Raw genomic sequence first — 14,719 nt, 5'->3', positions numbered from 1 at the left:
CGTGCTTGCCTTGCTCATTAAACGGACGGAGACGAACCACTCCCTCCTCCTTCCCTCCAGATGTCCCTGCAGATGAGCGAATATGGCCATTTAAGTCAGGAGGGGGTATGAGCCAAGATTCATGATGGTCTCATCACCTTGCCTGTTGTAAAATAAAAATTATACATCCAGTCCATTGGCTTTATGATGCCATTACCGCATTTAATTGAAATAAAATGTCAGAATGCATGACGGCCTTGGGCGTCATCAGATGATGATTAGGCTGTGGATGATTCTAATTTAGATTCGCCATTAAGTGTTTATAAGACATTTATATGATATTACAGCTCAGTTTATTGGTAGGTCATGGATGTCATTGGGCAGTTTGTGACATTTGGAGCCAAAGTTGGACTTTTGCTGCAGGTGTAGTGATCTAGCACCATCAAGTGGCGTATTTGAGTACTGAAGATAAAATGTGAAAAATCTGATGAACGTGTTTGTTTGATCCAAGCATGCCTGCTACTGTCTATTACAACCTGTGTTGTCCTCGTTTTTATAGACCCTCTCCACTTTGGACAGAGAGAGAGGCAAATCTGACAACCACCAGACAGCAGAAGGTGTCTTGCCCAGCCTGGTCCCTCCGATGCAGTTCCCACACTTTGAGAACAGTCGACAGACAGCCACCCCTGGGTCTCGAGAGCAGGACATCAACTCCCATCACGTCTCCAAAAGACAGCGCAAACTGCTGAAGACAAGTCCCCCGATCCGTCACGCCACCAACAATGTTTCCTCATCCTCCTCTTCTTCCTCGTCCTTACATTCCTCCTTCTCTGCCTCGGGCTCTTTTGGCCCTGAGAGCTGGATAAAGCTCACCAACACCTTGGAAGCACGCCAGAAACTGATGAAGGAAATGTGTGCCAAGTACAAAAGCAGCATCTCCAGGACCATTACACATCATCATGTGAAATACCTGTATGTGGTGGACAAGTACAAGTTGTTGTACTGCCAGGTGCCCAAGGCAGGCTGTTCCAACTGGAAGAGGACCCTGATGGTTCTGGCGGGCCAGGCCTCCAATACTCAGAGCATCAAACATGACACAGTCCACTATGACAACCACCTCAAGAAGCTGGACAGCTTCGACCAACAGGGTCTCATGCACCGACTGAAAACCTATACCAAAGTCATGTTTGTGCGAGAACCCTTGGAGAGGATGGTGTCGGCTTATAGGGACAAGTTTGAAAATCCAAACGACCACTACCACTCACTGTTTGGGAAACCTATCATCTCCAAGTACAGGGCGAACGCGTCCTCGGAGGCCCTGAGGACAGGGAACGGGGTCACGTTCAAGGAGTTTGTCCAGTACCTCCTGGACGGCCACCGGCCCGTGGGAATGGACATCCACTGGGAGCAGGCGAACCAGCTCTGCAACCCTTGTCTCATATACTATGACTTCATCGGTAAGTTTGAAAACATGGAAGAGGAGTCCAACTTTCTCCTGCGATTGATTCGGGCACCACACAACCTCAAGCTGCCTAATTTTAAGGATAGGAACCCTTCTGACAAGAGGACCTCTATGCAGCTCACACAAAATTACTTCTCGCAGGTCAGCATGTTGGAGAGACAGCGAGTCTATGACTTCTACTACATGGACTACCAAATGTTTAACTACTCCAAGCCTTTTAAAGATTTGTATTAACTGACTCCTACCAAGACTCTTGAATCACAGTCACATTCCACTATGTCCACATCTTAACCATCTAACTCTAAATGGTGGAATCTTTTTTTTCCGTCTGACTGTCTTTCAATTTTCTCAACACACACTCATCTGCTCAACCTCAAATTTTGTGTCGAACTCTGAAGTGTTTTGTTGGATGAGCGGTTTTGGGAAAATCAACAGACAGATATTCCTCCATTTCTTTTTCTTTTAAATGGAGACAAAACCCACGGATGACATCACTGAAGGCCACGCTTCAGCTTGTTTCAGCAATGCACTCGGGATGGTTATTCCAGCTTAAAGCTCTATCACATGATCACATGGACCTTTGCACCAAAGCAGAGAGAAAAGCTGCTTTTTAGGAATTAAATTCCACCAGATTATCTTAATTTCAGACAACTATGAGATGAAAAGGTCCGCGTGATGTTGTATCAAATACACTAAACTGTCCTGAAGTACAAGGTATTTATCCACTACTAGCACGTGATGTGGTAGATTATTGAAATCATAAATGTTATGTTACTAATAAGAAGTTTATTGTTGTTTTGCTGGCTTTAAATGATGCCTTACCATGGGTCAAATAACAATGTGTTTTATGGATTAATTCAGCACAGATGCCACGCATGGGTGGGATTTAGTATAGGTTCCAAACACATTCCTGAATTCAGACATTATTTCATCATATAGTATATTTAGTCTTTTTCAGTCTTTGATAGCCACAGACGAAGCTAAAGTAAGGATCAACTCTCCCAATCACCTTCAGCCAACTCTTTTTTTTAATTTGAAGTATTCACTCACAGCAAGTTAGGCATCACTATACCTCGAAGTATCAGTACATAACAATACAGGTACTTCATGTAAATGGTTTTACTAAATGTAAAGTGTTACGAAATGAAACGCTGCAGACAGTATACATCTTGAAAATGTGTAAAGTGCAGTGTGCACGTATTGCAGCATTTTTGTACTTCTCACTTCGTCGGTTGGGTTTGTGTTTAAGTCTGACACATTCACTGCTGTGAGACCCCTGTCCCTACAGTATTTACTTGGGTTGCTATATGCAGGACAGCCAGGTACTCGCAGGGTACAATATGTTGCTGCCAATGTCTCTTAATACCTTTTACAGTATTATAGACTGACTGTTCATACTTTCTGTTGACAGCATTGGCAACCCCCCAAAAAAACAACAACACAAAAACTGGTGTTTATATTCGGTATCAAATATAATCAAGTGTAATGATAATAAAAGAAGAGTGGCAAAACTTCTCCATGTGTCATACCAAACACTCCCCGAACAGCTACGTCGAACAGATCTGACACTGTCAGTCCCTCTGTATGGATCACATCTCCTCTACTCCACTTTAAAGGCTTTTTTTCTGATACTACTGTGTAAAAATGTATAATGGGCATTCAGATGACTGTATATTTTTCTATATATCTATATATATATATATATATATATATATTCAGTGCTTATTGGTGAAGGTATGTTTATTTTCTTTTTGATGTCACTGGTTGTTCTTTCAATAATACCACTATAGAGTGTTGTGTAACTGAAGAGTTTCTTTCCAAAAAACAAAATATCCGCCAGCTCAAAACCACAAGTTTCAAGAAACTTCACAGCTGATATTAAAAAAAATGAGTGGTACAATTTATTGTGTAGAAAAAAACTACTCTAGGTCCGATCGATGGATAGATACCACTGGGTGCTTCAGAGGTAGCATACTTTTTTAAAAAAAAATGGATATATACGTTTTTGGAAATGAGCTCTTTAATTAGTTATCCCTGATCTGTTTGGTATTCCAATAGGATCGAAGACCCTGTACAGATGAGCTGCATCCCACCTAGTTACTCATCCTGGCTAATGACAGCGTTACCAATAGCAACTCCACTGTGTGCATCTGTGTGTGTATGTGCAATATTGAATACGCTGTTTAAAGGCTTTACAATCGTTCTTCCCACCCTTTTTGGAAGTATAAAGTATATAAAGACTTTGCAGGTGCAGTATCCTGTGTCCAATGTTACTAAACTGGTATATTCCCAACACACCTAACCCACCTGTGAACGTTTTTCTTAAGCTCTGCCTGATGCAGGTCGGACCACACTGTGATCACACACAATGTGCACTGGAAACTACACAGACACTGGCGATTCCGAGGTCCTAAAGCACTCAAACATTGTTAAATTAGGCGCCTCTTACAACCCCTTTATGGGAGTAGACATGTTTTAAGATACTGCTAAATATGATTTATTATGAGGTTTAAAAAGGTGGAAGTAGAAACATGAGACGGACTAGGTATGTCTAACAGAGTATTATAGACTGAATGAGACCTGAGCCAAGGTGGCTCCAAAAGAAAATGTTGTTTAATTCTTCTAGTGCAATGAAGTGATTAAATGTTATGCCTATGATGCCAAAGGAATAAATAGAAATACCCTTAATACACAAAAACAAAGTCAGATGTAACCCATGTGGGTACAATCAAAGTGGGTACAGTATGTTTTTATGAGGGCATGATGAAAAGTTGAATTCGATGTTCTGTGACGCTGAGAGCAACATATGGCTGGTCTCCAATAAAGCAGTCACTGTACAGCTACACACTTTGCGACTCACTGAAAATGTGTTTTGTGTAACAAGGTACTTTAGGAAGCAATTTTATTTGCCTATGAGCAAAGGGGAATTTCTATTATTTAAATCTATACACAGTATAATCGACTTTTGATGACTTTCAAGACTTTTGGTGGTATTACCCTTTCATGGTGGTGGTAACTGTATGAACTTTTTGTCAGTAAAGTGCGTTGGCTTTTGCAATTCCAAAACTGTTTAGGTTGCGGTCAGATTATAGCCACTCTCTGGCCACAACAGCTAATGCATTACGACGAGTGTTGCTCCTGCAACTACTGCGTCAGTCCCTGCCCCTCAGCTAATAAAGCTTTCTTGGTATGTGGGTGTACGGACAGATTTATCTAAAGCATAATTACTGTAACAAGTGAATGTATAACTGTTATCATTGGTGCAAAGTTGTATAAAACATGATCTCAAGCCCTTTGCCTTATTTTACACTGCCAATCAAATGGTGTATTTCAGGAAGATATTCTTCAGGTGGTTATTGTTTCTGGCTGATGATTACTAATAAATTGTCTTTAGCATTTTCGATGTGCCTACACAATTATTTTTTTTCTTGCTTGTGTTTTGTTCGCAAATGTTAACTACTGACCTTTGGCTTTGATTCCATGATGATGTATTTTCGGACATGACAATAAAAGTCAAGACTCTACGTTGTAGACTATGCGTCTGCAACATGGGACTGTATTTAGGCACAGACGTGGTTTGAGCTGAATGCTAATATCAGCATGCTAAAATACTAATTTCAGGGATGATATCTCCATATTTGCCAGCATTTGTTATCATGCTTACATTTGCTAATTGGATAAAAACACAGAGTACATCACAGGCCGTTGGGAATGTCATTAGTTTTCTAACTGTTGGACATGTATACATTTTGGCCCACTAATTGTGCTTGATGAAAAGTCAGGGTATCATCTATACGTAAACTTGGTATACTGGTTAGTGTAACTTATACTTTTGGTATTAGTTACTGCTGTCCCGAGGGAGACGTGGATTTTCTAACACAATTTCAGATGCTGAGACATTTCAATTAAATTCAGGGGATCACAAATTCTGTATACACATACACATTGGCTCGTGCAAAAACATTGTTTAATACTTATCCTAAGTATTCTCTTTCTTTCTCTTTTCACATGTTCTAGTGAGGTCACCAAAATCTACTACACACTAAACATAAGTACTCCATCAGCCTGAGGAATGTCACCTGTCAACTCCCGACAATTACTATAAAAGGCTGCTTGTATTTTGTTCATGCATTTGTGTTTTGCTTTCCTTTGCCTTGATTGTAAAGGACTTTGGCTCAACTCCGTTTGATTTTAATGTGACTTTTAAACGAATTTGACTTGACCTGACTCGACTTGACTTGTTCTCCGTGCGGGGACACGTTTCAATCCCAGAAAAACGTTGCAAAAGAATAAAAAGACGACTGCCACACTGCAGATTTTCAGGTCCTCATGTCAGAATACAGTCAACACATAACAAATTTAGCAGTGTCTATGAGAGAAATACTTTAGTACTGCCAGCAATGTATCATCATAGCAACGCTGTACAGTGACAGACATAGAGTGGTATTACTGTAGTGGACACAAAAAAAACATCTTCCCGAAGCAAAGCAGTTCATTGCTACTATGAGAGGACATTCACAAAGACATGATATGAGAGAATATTATAGCCTGCAGTGAGTGAGGTTCCACTGTCAGGTGCAACAGAGGATGATACTAGAAAGAGACCTGCATGACCCTCAAGCGATATAACAGTAGCTGTGACAAATAAAAATCAATACAAATCAGAGAATCTGAAAGAAAAGAAAAACTCAAGCCATTATGGTGACTAAAATATTGTTTCTCCATGACATTGCGTTATATATTATATTATAGTTAACTTTGTTGGCAAATGGAAATTGTAGTTTTTATTCATTATTTAATATCCATGCAAATTTGTGTGAGTGTTTTACTACCTCGAGACTGTTCAGGTCTGGACCACTCCTAAATTTTGTATGTACTGAAAAGAAAAGTCTGAGAAAATCTGCCCATTGTCTGCCAATCCATCCTCTATATTTCACAGAATAATGGCCAATGTAGCATCTGACTGCACAAAACAGAAATGTATCAGTCTGTCTGCATGGAAACAGATGATCACAGAGAGCAGAGGGGGACTGAGGTTTAATGGGCCATCTCCTCGCTTCATTAAACACGAACTTTGGGTCAATTGCCGATACATGCGAGCATTTACAATCACATTAGATGCTTCAGAGGAGCAAGCTGCTCCAGCAAAAGTGGAATGGGAAAAAAAAAAGATTCATGCATGACATGCTCTGATCAAGGACCCAGTGTAGCAGTTCACCTTGGGGGCAGCCGTGACCGACCTGCAAGCAGATCATAATGTGCGGCAAGTGTAAGTGGTGTAAGTGGTGCTTGGAGAAAAGTTAGAGGATCAGTAGAGAGTCGTCCTCTGGGGACCAAGAAAAGAGGCGGTAGTCCATCCAGTCTCTGTTGAGATATTTGAGTCGGGAGCAAAGGGGGACCAACACTGTCGTGAATTAAAAATTGCTGTAAACAAGGCTAATAAGAAGAAACTGATAGTGACCAGCTGATGCAGAACGAGTCAGGGTTCTATTATGGCTGCAACCCACCTCCGACACCTGCCCTGATTCGTTTTCAGCCTATGGTCAACCAGCATGCGGTTTCACCAAGAGCTTGCTATTACTCAGCACGGACCTGATATGCATACACAGCCTAACCTCTATTGGCCACAGAGTAGCTGAGGATTTAATGGAAGTTACAAAGCTACACAGTGTAGGTTTATTCGCTGACAGTAAGAGGTAACTCAAAGGTGCCATCATAAAAAAAAATGACATAGCACATCAAACCACTGGTCAGTAGAATTGAGCTGGATGCTCATCCATTCTCAGCAACTGGCCAATGGGTTTTTGTATCATAAGCTATAAGAGGATGATGGCGCAAAATAACTTATGTTAGCACGAGCAGGTTCCAGTTATCTCACTGCCAAGATAATGGTGTTTATTTATCTCTTTAAAGGAAAAAAATCCTCTGTCTTGTGCTCTTACCCTCTAATGTGTCAACCGTCTGTCATGTTCTGTTTGCCAGCAGTGATTATTAAGTTTTATTTTATTTATTTATTTATTTTTTTTGGGGGGGGGGCGTACATTTATTCTGTCTCACCTATTGTATTTCATCTTGTAGCTTCCACTATTTCCCAGGATGGCTTTTGAAAAATCCCTGAGGAAGACGTCTTTCATCGAGCTGTTGGTTTGTATTTGGGAGGATAGAGAAATGACAATAGATACACACTTTCAAGTTGTCCAGTTTTGTTTAGAACAAGTCGCACCGTGACAACAAAGACAGTGTTGAATGCTGCTCAAAATATTGGATTCGACTGAGGGTACTGTTACCGCCTGCTCTGTGGGATTCTTCCCTGTATTACTTCTTTCTGCATTTGTGCAAGGTGGCAGCTCAGCACAAATTTAAAGCTGCGTTTCTTCTGATATATAATAAGGTATCAATATGTGCGTGTCGGGTCACAAAATGATCTGATAAGCTACAGTATTAATTTCTTTCCCACTTTTGCCTTTTCACTATTTTTCGCTCTCCCAGTGGTATTAACCCTCTCAACCCGTAAGTCATTTGTTTCCTGTTTTCATCACCTACTGTAATAATGCTTGTCAAACCTCAACCCTGTAATGTACAGTCAAGTTATATCCATCTTTTTTTTCAGGACAACCTAGGCTATCATAATATGTATGCTTCAGTGATATCAGATGAATGTATAAATAGTTGTATGACCATAAAGACAAAAAACAAAACAAAACGGAAATTGAATCTCACAGACATTCATTATAATGACACACCAAACAACAATGATGAAGATTTTTCCCTCTTGAAAGCTGTTCTTTGAAACCTTGGCTATATGGCTTTAAAACAAATTAAAAACATTCTTACTAAAGCAAATCAAAAGTTATGTACATTTTTCTACACATAAGTCCTTTGATTTTTTTTTTAACCCTAAAAGTATCTTGTGCCATTCTGCAAAGCAGTTCCTGTCTGCAGTGACACACGAGTGTCAGTAGTAGTAGTAGTAGGAGTAAACAGGTGGAGTGAGAGGTCCTGTTTTCAGTGTAAAATCTTTGTTTTTTTCCACCAGTCGACAACACAGCGTCTGATTGGTACACAACTATAACAAAGTCTCTGATTGGTCAATGATCCAAGATGGACAGCTAGAAGTCCGCTAACAACAACAGGAGCCTTTTACGTCTTGAAAACGGGATAAAAATGATCATCAGAGTCATTCAATGTTGGATTTATCATCATGGACATGTTGTACAGAGTCTCCGAGAAGACACTGACGTTCCAGGCCGCACTACAAATCTTCTGAAAGGGCCACGACCGCAGTGTTAGCTCCCATCAAAACAAACCGTAAGTTGCTGGAATCATCTGATCAAATGTTATGAGGACTTTTATCACATGATGCGTTTTCTGTCGCATACGACAGGTTCGGGCTCAGACAGATTAACATGAGGAGAAACTCAATGAGACCAACCAAGGAACTAGAACAAGTGGCTGGGGAGGACTTATACTGAATACTGCATGGTGGGTTTTCAGGGGGATCGGCAGAACGAGCAATATTGCAAGCAACTTTCAAACAGTAAAAGTAAGTAAAGCTTAATGGGGTTTTAATTAACTTTGTCAAAGTGTGTTTAACTACAGCACAAGCTTAATTTGTCAAAGCGAGGTGACAGAGGGGAAAACGGCTCTACCGCAGGATTTATTTTGGAATTTTCCTTTCGGTAAACATTTCACTTTGAGTTATTAACCTGAACTATTCATCAGACTTTGCAACTGCAGTATCTTCAAGTATTAGGCTACACGTAATCTTTAGGAAGTACATGTAACATTGGTACAAAACGAAAACAGCAGGAGCTCATTAAAATATATACAGTATATATATATATATATATATATATATAAGTTTGTATGTATGTATATATTTCAATGTCCATAAACTTTTTTTGGTCATTTTAACCAGTAGAACAAGATAATTTAAAAAAACAAAACAACCCTTGTTCATGACTTTAACCAAGCTCCACTACAACAACGACAAAAGGCAAACGTACACTGAAGCAAATAAGTACGGGTTGGAAGTCACGGGTCTGTCACGGCAGCATTTCTGCCATACTCGCATTTTCTCTACCAAAATGACTGTTTTAATAAAACCAAATAGCATCCTTACATCTTTTGTTGTTCTGCTGGCATATACAGTTTGTGTGTGTGTGTGTGTGTGTGTGTGTGTGTGTGTGAGATCGTGTCATTATGTGTGTGCTTGTGTGGCAGATGAATATTGCAGCATGAGTTGATCACTCTGTAGAGTCAGAAATGTGATTAAATGCTTTAGGCTGATTTCCGCAACAGCTCTTGTATAAGTCATGAGAGCACTTTGGGGGAAGTTAAAACTGTGGAGAAAACAAAAGCCATCCATTTACCTCATTAGTGTGCGTGGAAAATCTTGACATGCTTTGAAGAGAACGTGCTTGTGTAGCTAAATCAGCTTAAGGGCCCAAAGCAGACGTACAAGGGAGGCAACCAAACATCCTCCCAAAGTGATAAACAACCTCGCTTTGGTTCGGAGGTCTGTAAAAAGAGACTTTGCTCCATTTTTCAAGCATTATTATTATAAGTTCCTCCGTTAATCTTCATGTTTGCCCTCAAGCTGGCATTAACACGGCAGATGACAGGTTTCTGCCTATTCTCTGACGACAGCGCTCCGTCACACGCACACATTCAGAGACACACACACGTTCATGCATTTAATACACACTAACTTACAGTACCTTTGCAAATTATAATTTTTTCCGAGCAGAACAAAACCAATTTGTGGTGTTGACGCCTCAGTTCAATCGGGGTGACGTTTTTTTTTTGTGAGGCAGAAGATGTTTCCTCAAACGTCAAGTACAACGTTTCCCAGATTCCCATACATGCCAGGTTCATTTCTCACATGAAATCCGCGCTCGTCTTGGCAGTGCACCGCGGCACGCTCCAGACACAAACCTCATTAAAATGATCCGCCAGAGCTCTGTTATTAATCAAGCAAAGCAAAAGGACAAGTGGGAAATCATTTTTGTGAAGGAAATCTCCAAACCCGAGTCCTGCAGAGGACACGTCCTTGCCCAACATCTCATTTGGTTAACTAGCCCGGCTCCTCCATCAACACGCGGCTCAATCTGGAAACAGGCGCTCGTGTCTGGCAGGATGGCGCCAGTGATGATATCGTGGGAATGGCTTTCGAGAAATAAAATCTCAATCTGTCATCCTTTTTTTTTCCCCCTTATGTGCTCCGGCAGGAACTTCCAATGCCGTGAATCACTTGAATTTGTTCAGTCTTTGTGTTCAACAGTTTTTCTTTTTATATTGGAACATTGAGGTTCTGTGATTTATATTTATTGTTCTTGTGTACTCTTTAACTTCACACAAGGACATGATACACTGCTGTGCATCACCTCCTCCTCTGTCCAGAGACATACTGCATACAACCACATGGTGGCAGTGCTGCATTTGAAATATTGCAAACCCCAACACAGGTTTTTGCCTTTCACAGAATGATGCAGCCTTTAACTGCCTGCATGCACATGGAGGCATGCGTGGTATAGTAATGTGCACTTTGGTACCCAATTTGTTGCCACCACCTGTCATGCTTCTGTTTTGACACTAAAACACCCCGTCATCTAATTAAGCCGTACGCTGGCATTGACATGAATTATGCAGCAGCCTTAATGAACTCCAATCAATAAACACAGGATCCATAATGAAGCCAGTCACACAAGCAGCTGTGGGCAGAGTGGTTCCTTTAACCTTGGGGCTGTATCTCTTCCAGGCTGACACCACTGCCGGGAATGGCTGAAACATTTGGGTGGATGAAATACTTCTCTCCACTTTGCTTTTTTTCCATATTCGTACCGCCGTAACTCCACCACCACCCCCACAACTCTAACGGCGGCATACTGTGGATGTATTTTTAATGTAAAAACACATTGCGGGTACGAGGCAAACATCTGGGTGTTGATGCTGATGGACAGGAGGTGGAAGGAGGTGCGCTGAGATGAGAGTGTGTAGAGCAGATGAGGAAACGCAAAGATACCGAATTTATCTAATGGATTGTTGTTGGCGGTTTTATTTTCATCTTATCAAAAGAAATTTTAAAACTCTGACTCAAAATGTTCAAATACCTTGAGCTACAGTAGCCTGGGACTTATACAAACAATATTGTCACAAGCTGCTGCACAGGAAGAGTAATATTTCAATGGTTCTCAGACACAATAATGATAACACAGATTTGCCATTTCTTTTGTCAGTTGTCAGTGATTTTTTGCTTCTGGTTTGTGTGGCAGAGTAGGTCGTTCGTCGCCTTGCAACTCTGAGCAAAGCTTACCAATGTAGTACACAATGTCGAGTTTGTACGCACCAGTTTGTTATCCAGTATGTTTCATATGTCAAAGAGTGATGATCCGATTGTTTGGAAGAGCAAATAATCAGCATGAATTATGATTTTCTTCCCAAAATTTTTAAACAGCCAAGATTTTTAATTTCTCCCTCGTGGTCCAATAAAAAAAAAGAAAGAAAAAAAGTTGTTACTGGCTGCAACTGAGATCTGAAGCTGCCAAGCCCTTTGAGAAGTCTGCCGACAGAAACGTCTTCATTTGGCAACATTGTCTGGAAATGAATGGAGAAAATAATGCAGGGGGGATTGCATACATATTTTGGCTACTTAGTTGCATTTGATCTGTCTATCTCTCGTGCCACGCAAACTGTACACACATGAGTATATCTTAAACCAAAATGCTCCTCTGTGTCTCAAAAGCCCCCACAGGAGAACCGACCTCGAGCCACGTGAACTGTCAGAAAGCCTCCTAATTCTTTTCATGTCTCCTTCGACAAGAATGGAGCTCCTTCAGCCATTCCCGACGATACGATGTTGCTTCACAAACAGGAACAGCAAACATGTTGGAGGAAAACACCCCCTGCCAGTTCAAAGAGGTTCCTTTATCAATCCTCACACATCAAGAGTGTGCATCAACCCCTCAGCTTTAAAAGGAACAGTATTTTTTTCTTACACTTTGGAGTAACTCTCAGTGCTTCAACAGTACTGAAAGCGTGTTCACCTTCTCCTCTTATTTCCTCGTGGCTGGCAGCGCTCACAAACAGCCAAAAAGGCAGCCGCTGCCTCTCTCCTCCCACTCCTCTTTCAAGGAGAGCGGTGAGCTTTCAATGAATCACCCCCTTGCTCCCGTCGTGTTCTGAGCTGTGTCTCCCCGTCGTCAAGCAGCGTGAGTGATGGAAGTGACGGAGAAGACACCTGCCCTGAACCGCCGCCAAACAGAGAGGAAGAGGAAGGAGGAGAGAGGCGGAGGGAGGGAAGGTGCACTGCTGACGGGAGAAACACACCAACAAGGCAACAAACTTGCAGAGACTATCACTTATAGTGACAGGCCAGGAGGTGCTGTGCTATTAGCAGGCCGAGGGGTAGGCCCCGAGCACGGCCCGCCCTACCTAGGATGGATGGGCCTCTCTCCCGGGACTAAATTAATACTGGGAGTCTAGTGAATTGCTTTTGGAACAATGTCCTCCTAAGGAGCTAATCAGACAGGAGTTATCTAGGAGTGCCTGTAGGCTGGCTGGCGTGGCTGCAGCACTGTGGCTGCCTGGCGGAAGGCAGGTGCACCACGCCGACTCACAGCAGCTCATTCCCCAGCAGGCCAGAGTGCATGGTGGTGTTGCTCATTAGACTCTGGTGAAGACGAATCCCAAGACTCAGAGTTTGCAAGGTTGAGAGTTCATGTGAAAGTATTGATAGTAAAGAAGGAGTTTTTAACTGAGCTCCACTAACAAAGTAGCAGCAGCAATTAAAATGTTGAAATTGTGTCGGGGGAATCTTTTAACGCCTTTGATATTGTGTATGACATACTGGTATATTATGGTTGACCTGAGATGAATGCTTCAGAGTCTCATGTTTGTGATAGGAGTTGACATCCCCTCCCATTCGGTATAATACAGAAAAAGCTTCCGTTGTACTTGAAGCTTTTTTATTTGGCTGTCTACGTGCAAAGTTAGAGCAAGAGTCTTCTCTGTTAACAGATCTGTGTTATGATAAATTCATGTAAATTGAAGCAAAGTACAACCCAGACTCATCGAGTTAATTATTTTATTCACCTCTGTGAAGACCAATGAGAGATTCACCCATCTCTCATCAAACGTCTGTGCAGAAGTTTTTTTTCGTCATCACATTAAATCTTATCCATACAAAAAAAGAAAAATGACAATTCAATATAACCTTCATAAACCTTCCTTGATTGACTTTGAGCCACTTGGGGGCAGCAGATCAGTGATGAACACAACATTAACATATTCTCACTTTGTACCGTTGATTTGGTCAAAATGTAGGCAAACAAAGCCCTGATCACGTCCAGCCACTGCAGAGCAGAATTGACTTTCATCTGTGAATATTGGCCACATATATTGTGTTTCTGGCCAATATTCACAGTGCTTTAATCTCTGCTCTCTCTCCACTGACTCCTGAGGGAAATATCTGGCTCTTCAGCTCCTGTATGTAAGACTGTGTTCAGCAGCGAGTTTCCAACGTGGTTTGCTTGAGCTGAAAACTGCAGGTTGTGATAAATGTTTGTGCTCATCGCGACGAGTGATTCCCACCGGTGCATTTCATCCCTTGGTCACATGATTATTGTTGCGTGAATCATTGATGATTTTTAAAATGGAGAAAACACGCCAGCATTTGGCGTGTTTGGAATAAAGGCATTCATGTTTTGATGCGCCTTTCCCACATTAGTGAAATAAAGCCGAATTCAAACAGAGGCTAAGAAACAAGGCCAGAGGAAACTGACTTTAGTATCGTACCAGACAAACCAACGAAGATGCAAACTGTCTTGTGGCTGTCAGCGCTTCGCTACAGTCTACACAGTGGCTTCACAGAAGTGAAGTACTACTCCGTATCAGAGGCATGAGCTGACAGGATGAGGTCGGAGCTGAAACAGAGGGGAAAGCAACACTGAGACCACACACACGTACACACACACACACACACACACACACACACACACAAGGGAACCATAATGGTGTGTGAGAGAATAAACTCTCCGCTTGCGTGCACAGAGGAAACCCAGTGTTACTTATGGCCACTTAACGCAAAGTGTTGGTGAAAGAAAGGCGACGTCTGTGAGGCGCTGGCTCCTCAGCCCCGCATCAGCAGCCTGGAAGAGAACGACGCCTCTGGCGAGCCCCGGCCCTGTCTCACCCTCTGGAGGACGGCAGACACATTCAGACTGTGATTCACTGCACTAAAACAGATATATCATAGGTTAACAGGCCTGCAACACCATA

At 41.8% G+C, this 14,719-nt stretch overlaps 2 protein-coding genes across 3 annotated transcripts in view; both read left to right on the top strand.

The window, feature by feature from the left end:
• LOC118302727 (carbohydrate sulfotransferase 8-like) overlaps window positions 1–4,842 on the top strand; it is a 146,718-nt gene extending 141,876 nt beyond the window's left edge. The window contains exon 4 of the mRNA XM_035629105.2: window positions 539–4,842. Within this exon, the coding sequence (XP_035484998.1) occupies window positions 539–1,675 (1,137 nt within the window). The 3' untranslated portion in view covers window positions 1,676–4,842. The remainder of the gene's footprint in view (window positions 1–538) is intronic.
• A 3,694-nt stretch (window positions 4,843–8,536) lies between these two features.
• Window positions 8,537–14,719, top strand: part of LOC118302435 (BTB/POZ domain-containing protein kctd15) — a 40,226-nt gene continuing 34,043 nt past the window's right edge. Inside the window, exons 1-2 of one of the 2 annotated variants that reach the window (XM_035628563.2) lie at window positions 8,537–8,749; window positions 8,826–8,984. The gene's annotated coding sequence lies outside the window, so the exon portion shown is untranslated. The remainder of the gene's footprint in view (window positions 8,750–8,825; window positions 8,985–14,719) is intronic. The other variant, XM_035628561.2, reaches the window with a different exon arrangement.

Source organism: Scophthalmus maximus, chromosome 4 (assembly GCF_022379125.1).
Source record: "Scophthalmus maximus strain ysfricsl-2021 chromosome 4, ASM2237912v1, whole genome shotgun sequence".
NCBI classification, from domain to species: Eukaryota; Metazoa; Chordata; class Actinopteri; order Pleuronectiformes; family Scophthalmidae; genus Scophthalmus; species Scophthalmus maximus.
Note: the sequence above shows the minus strand (reverse complement) of the source record. Positions and strands in the feature narration are given on the sequence as shown.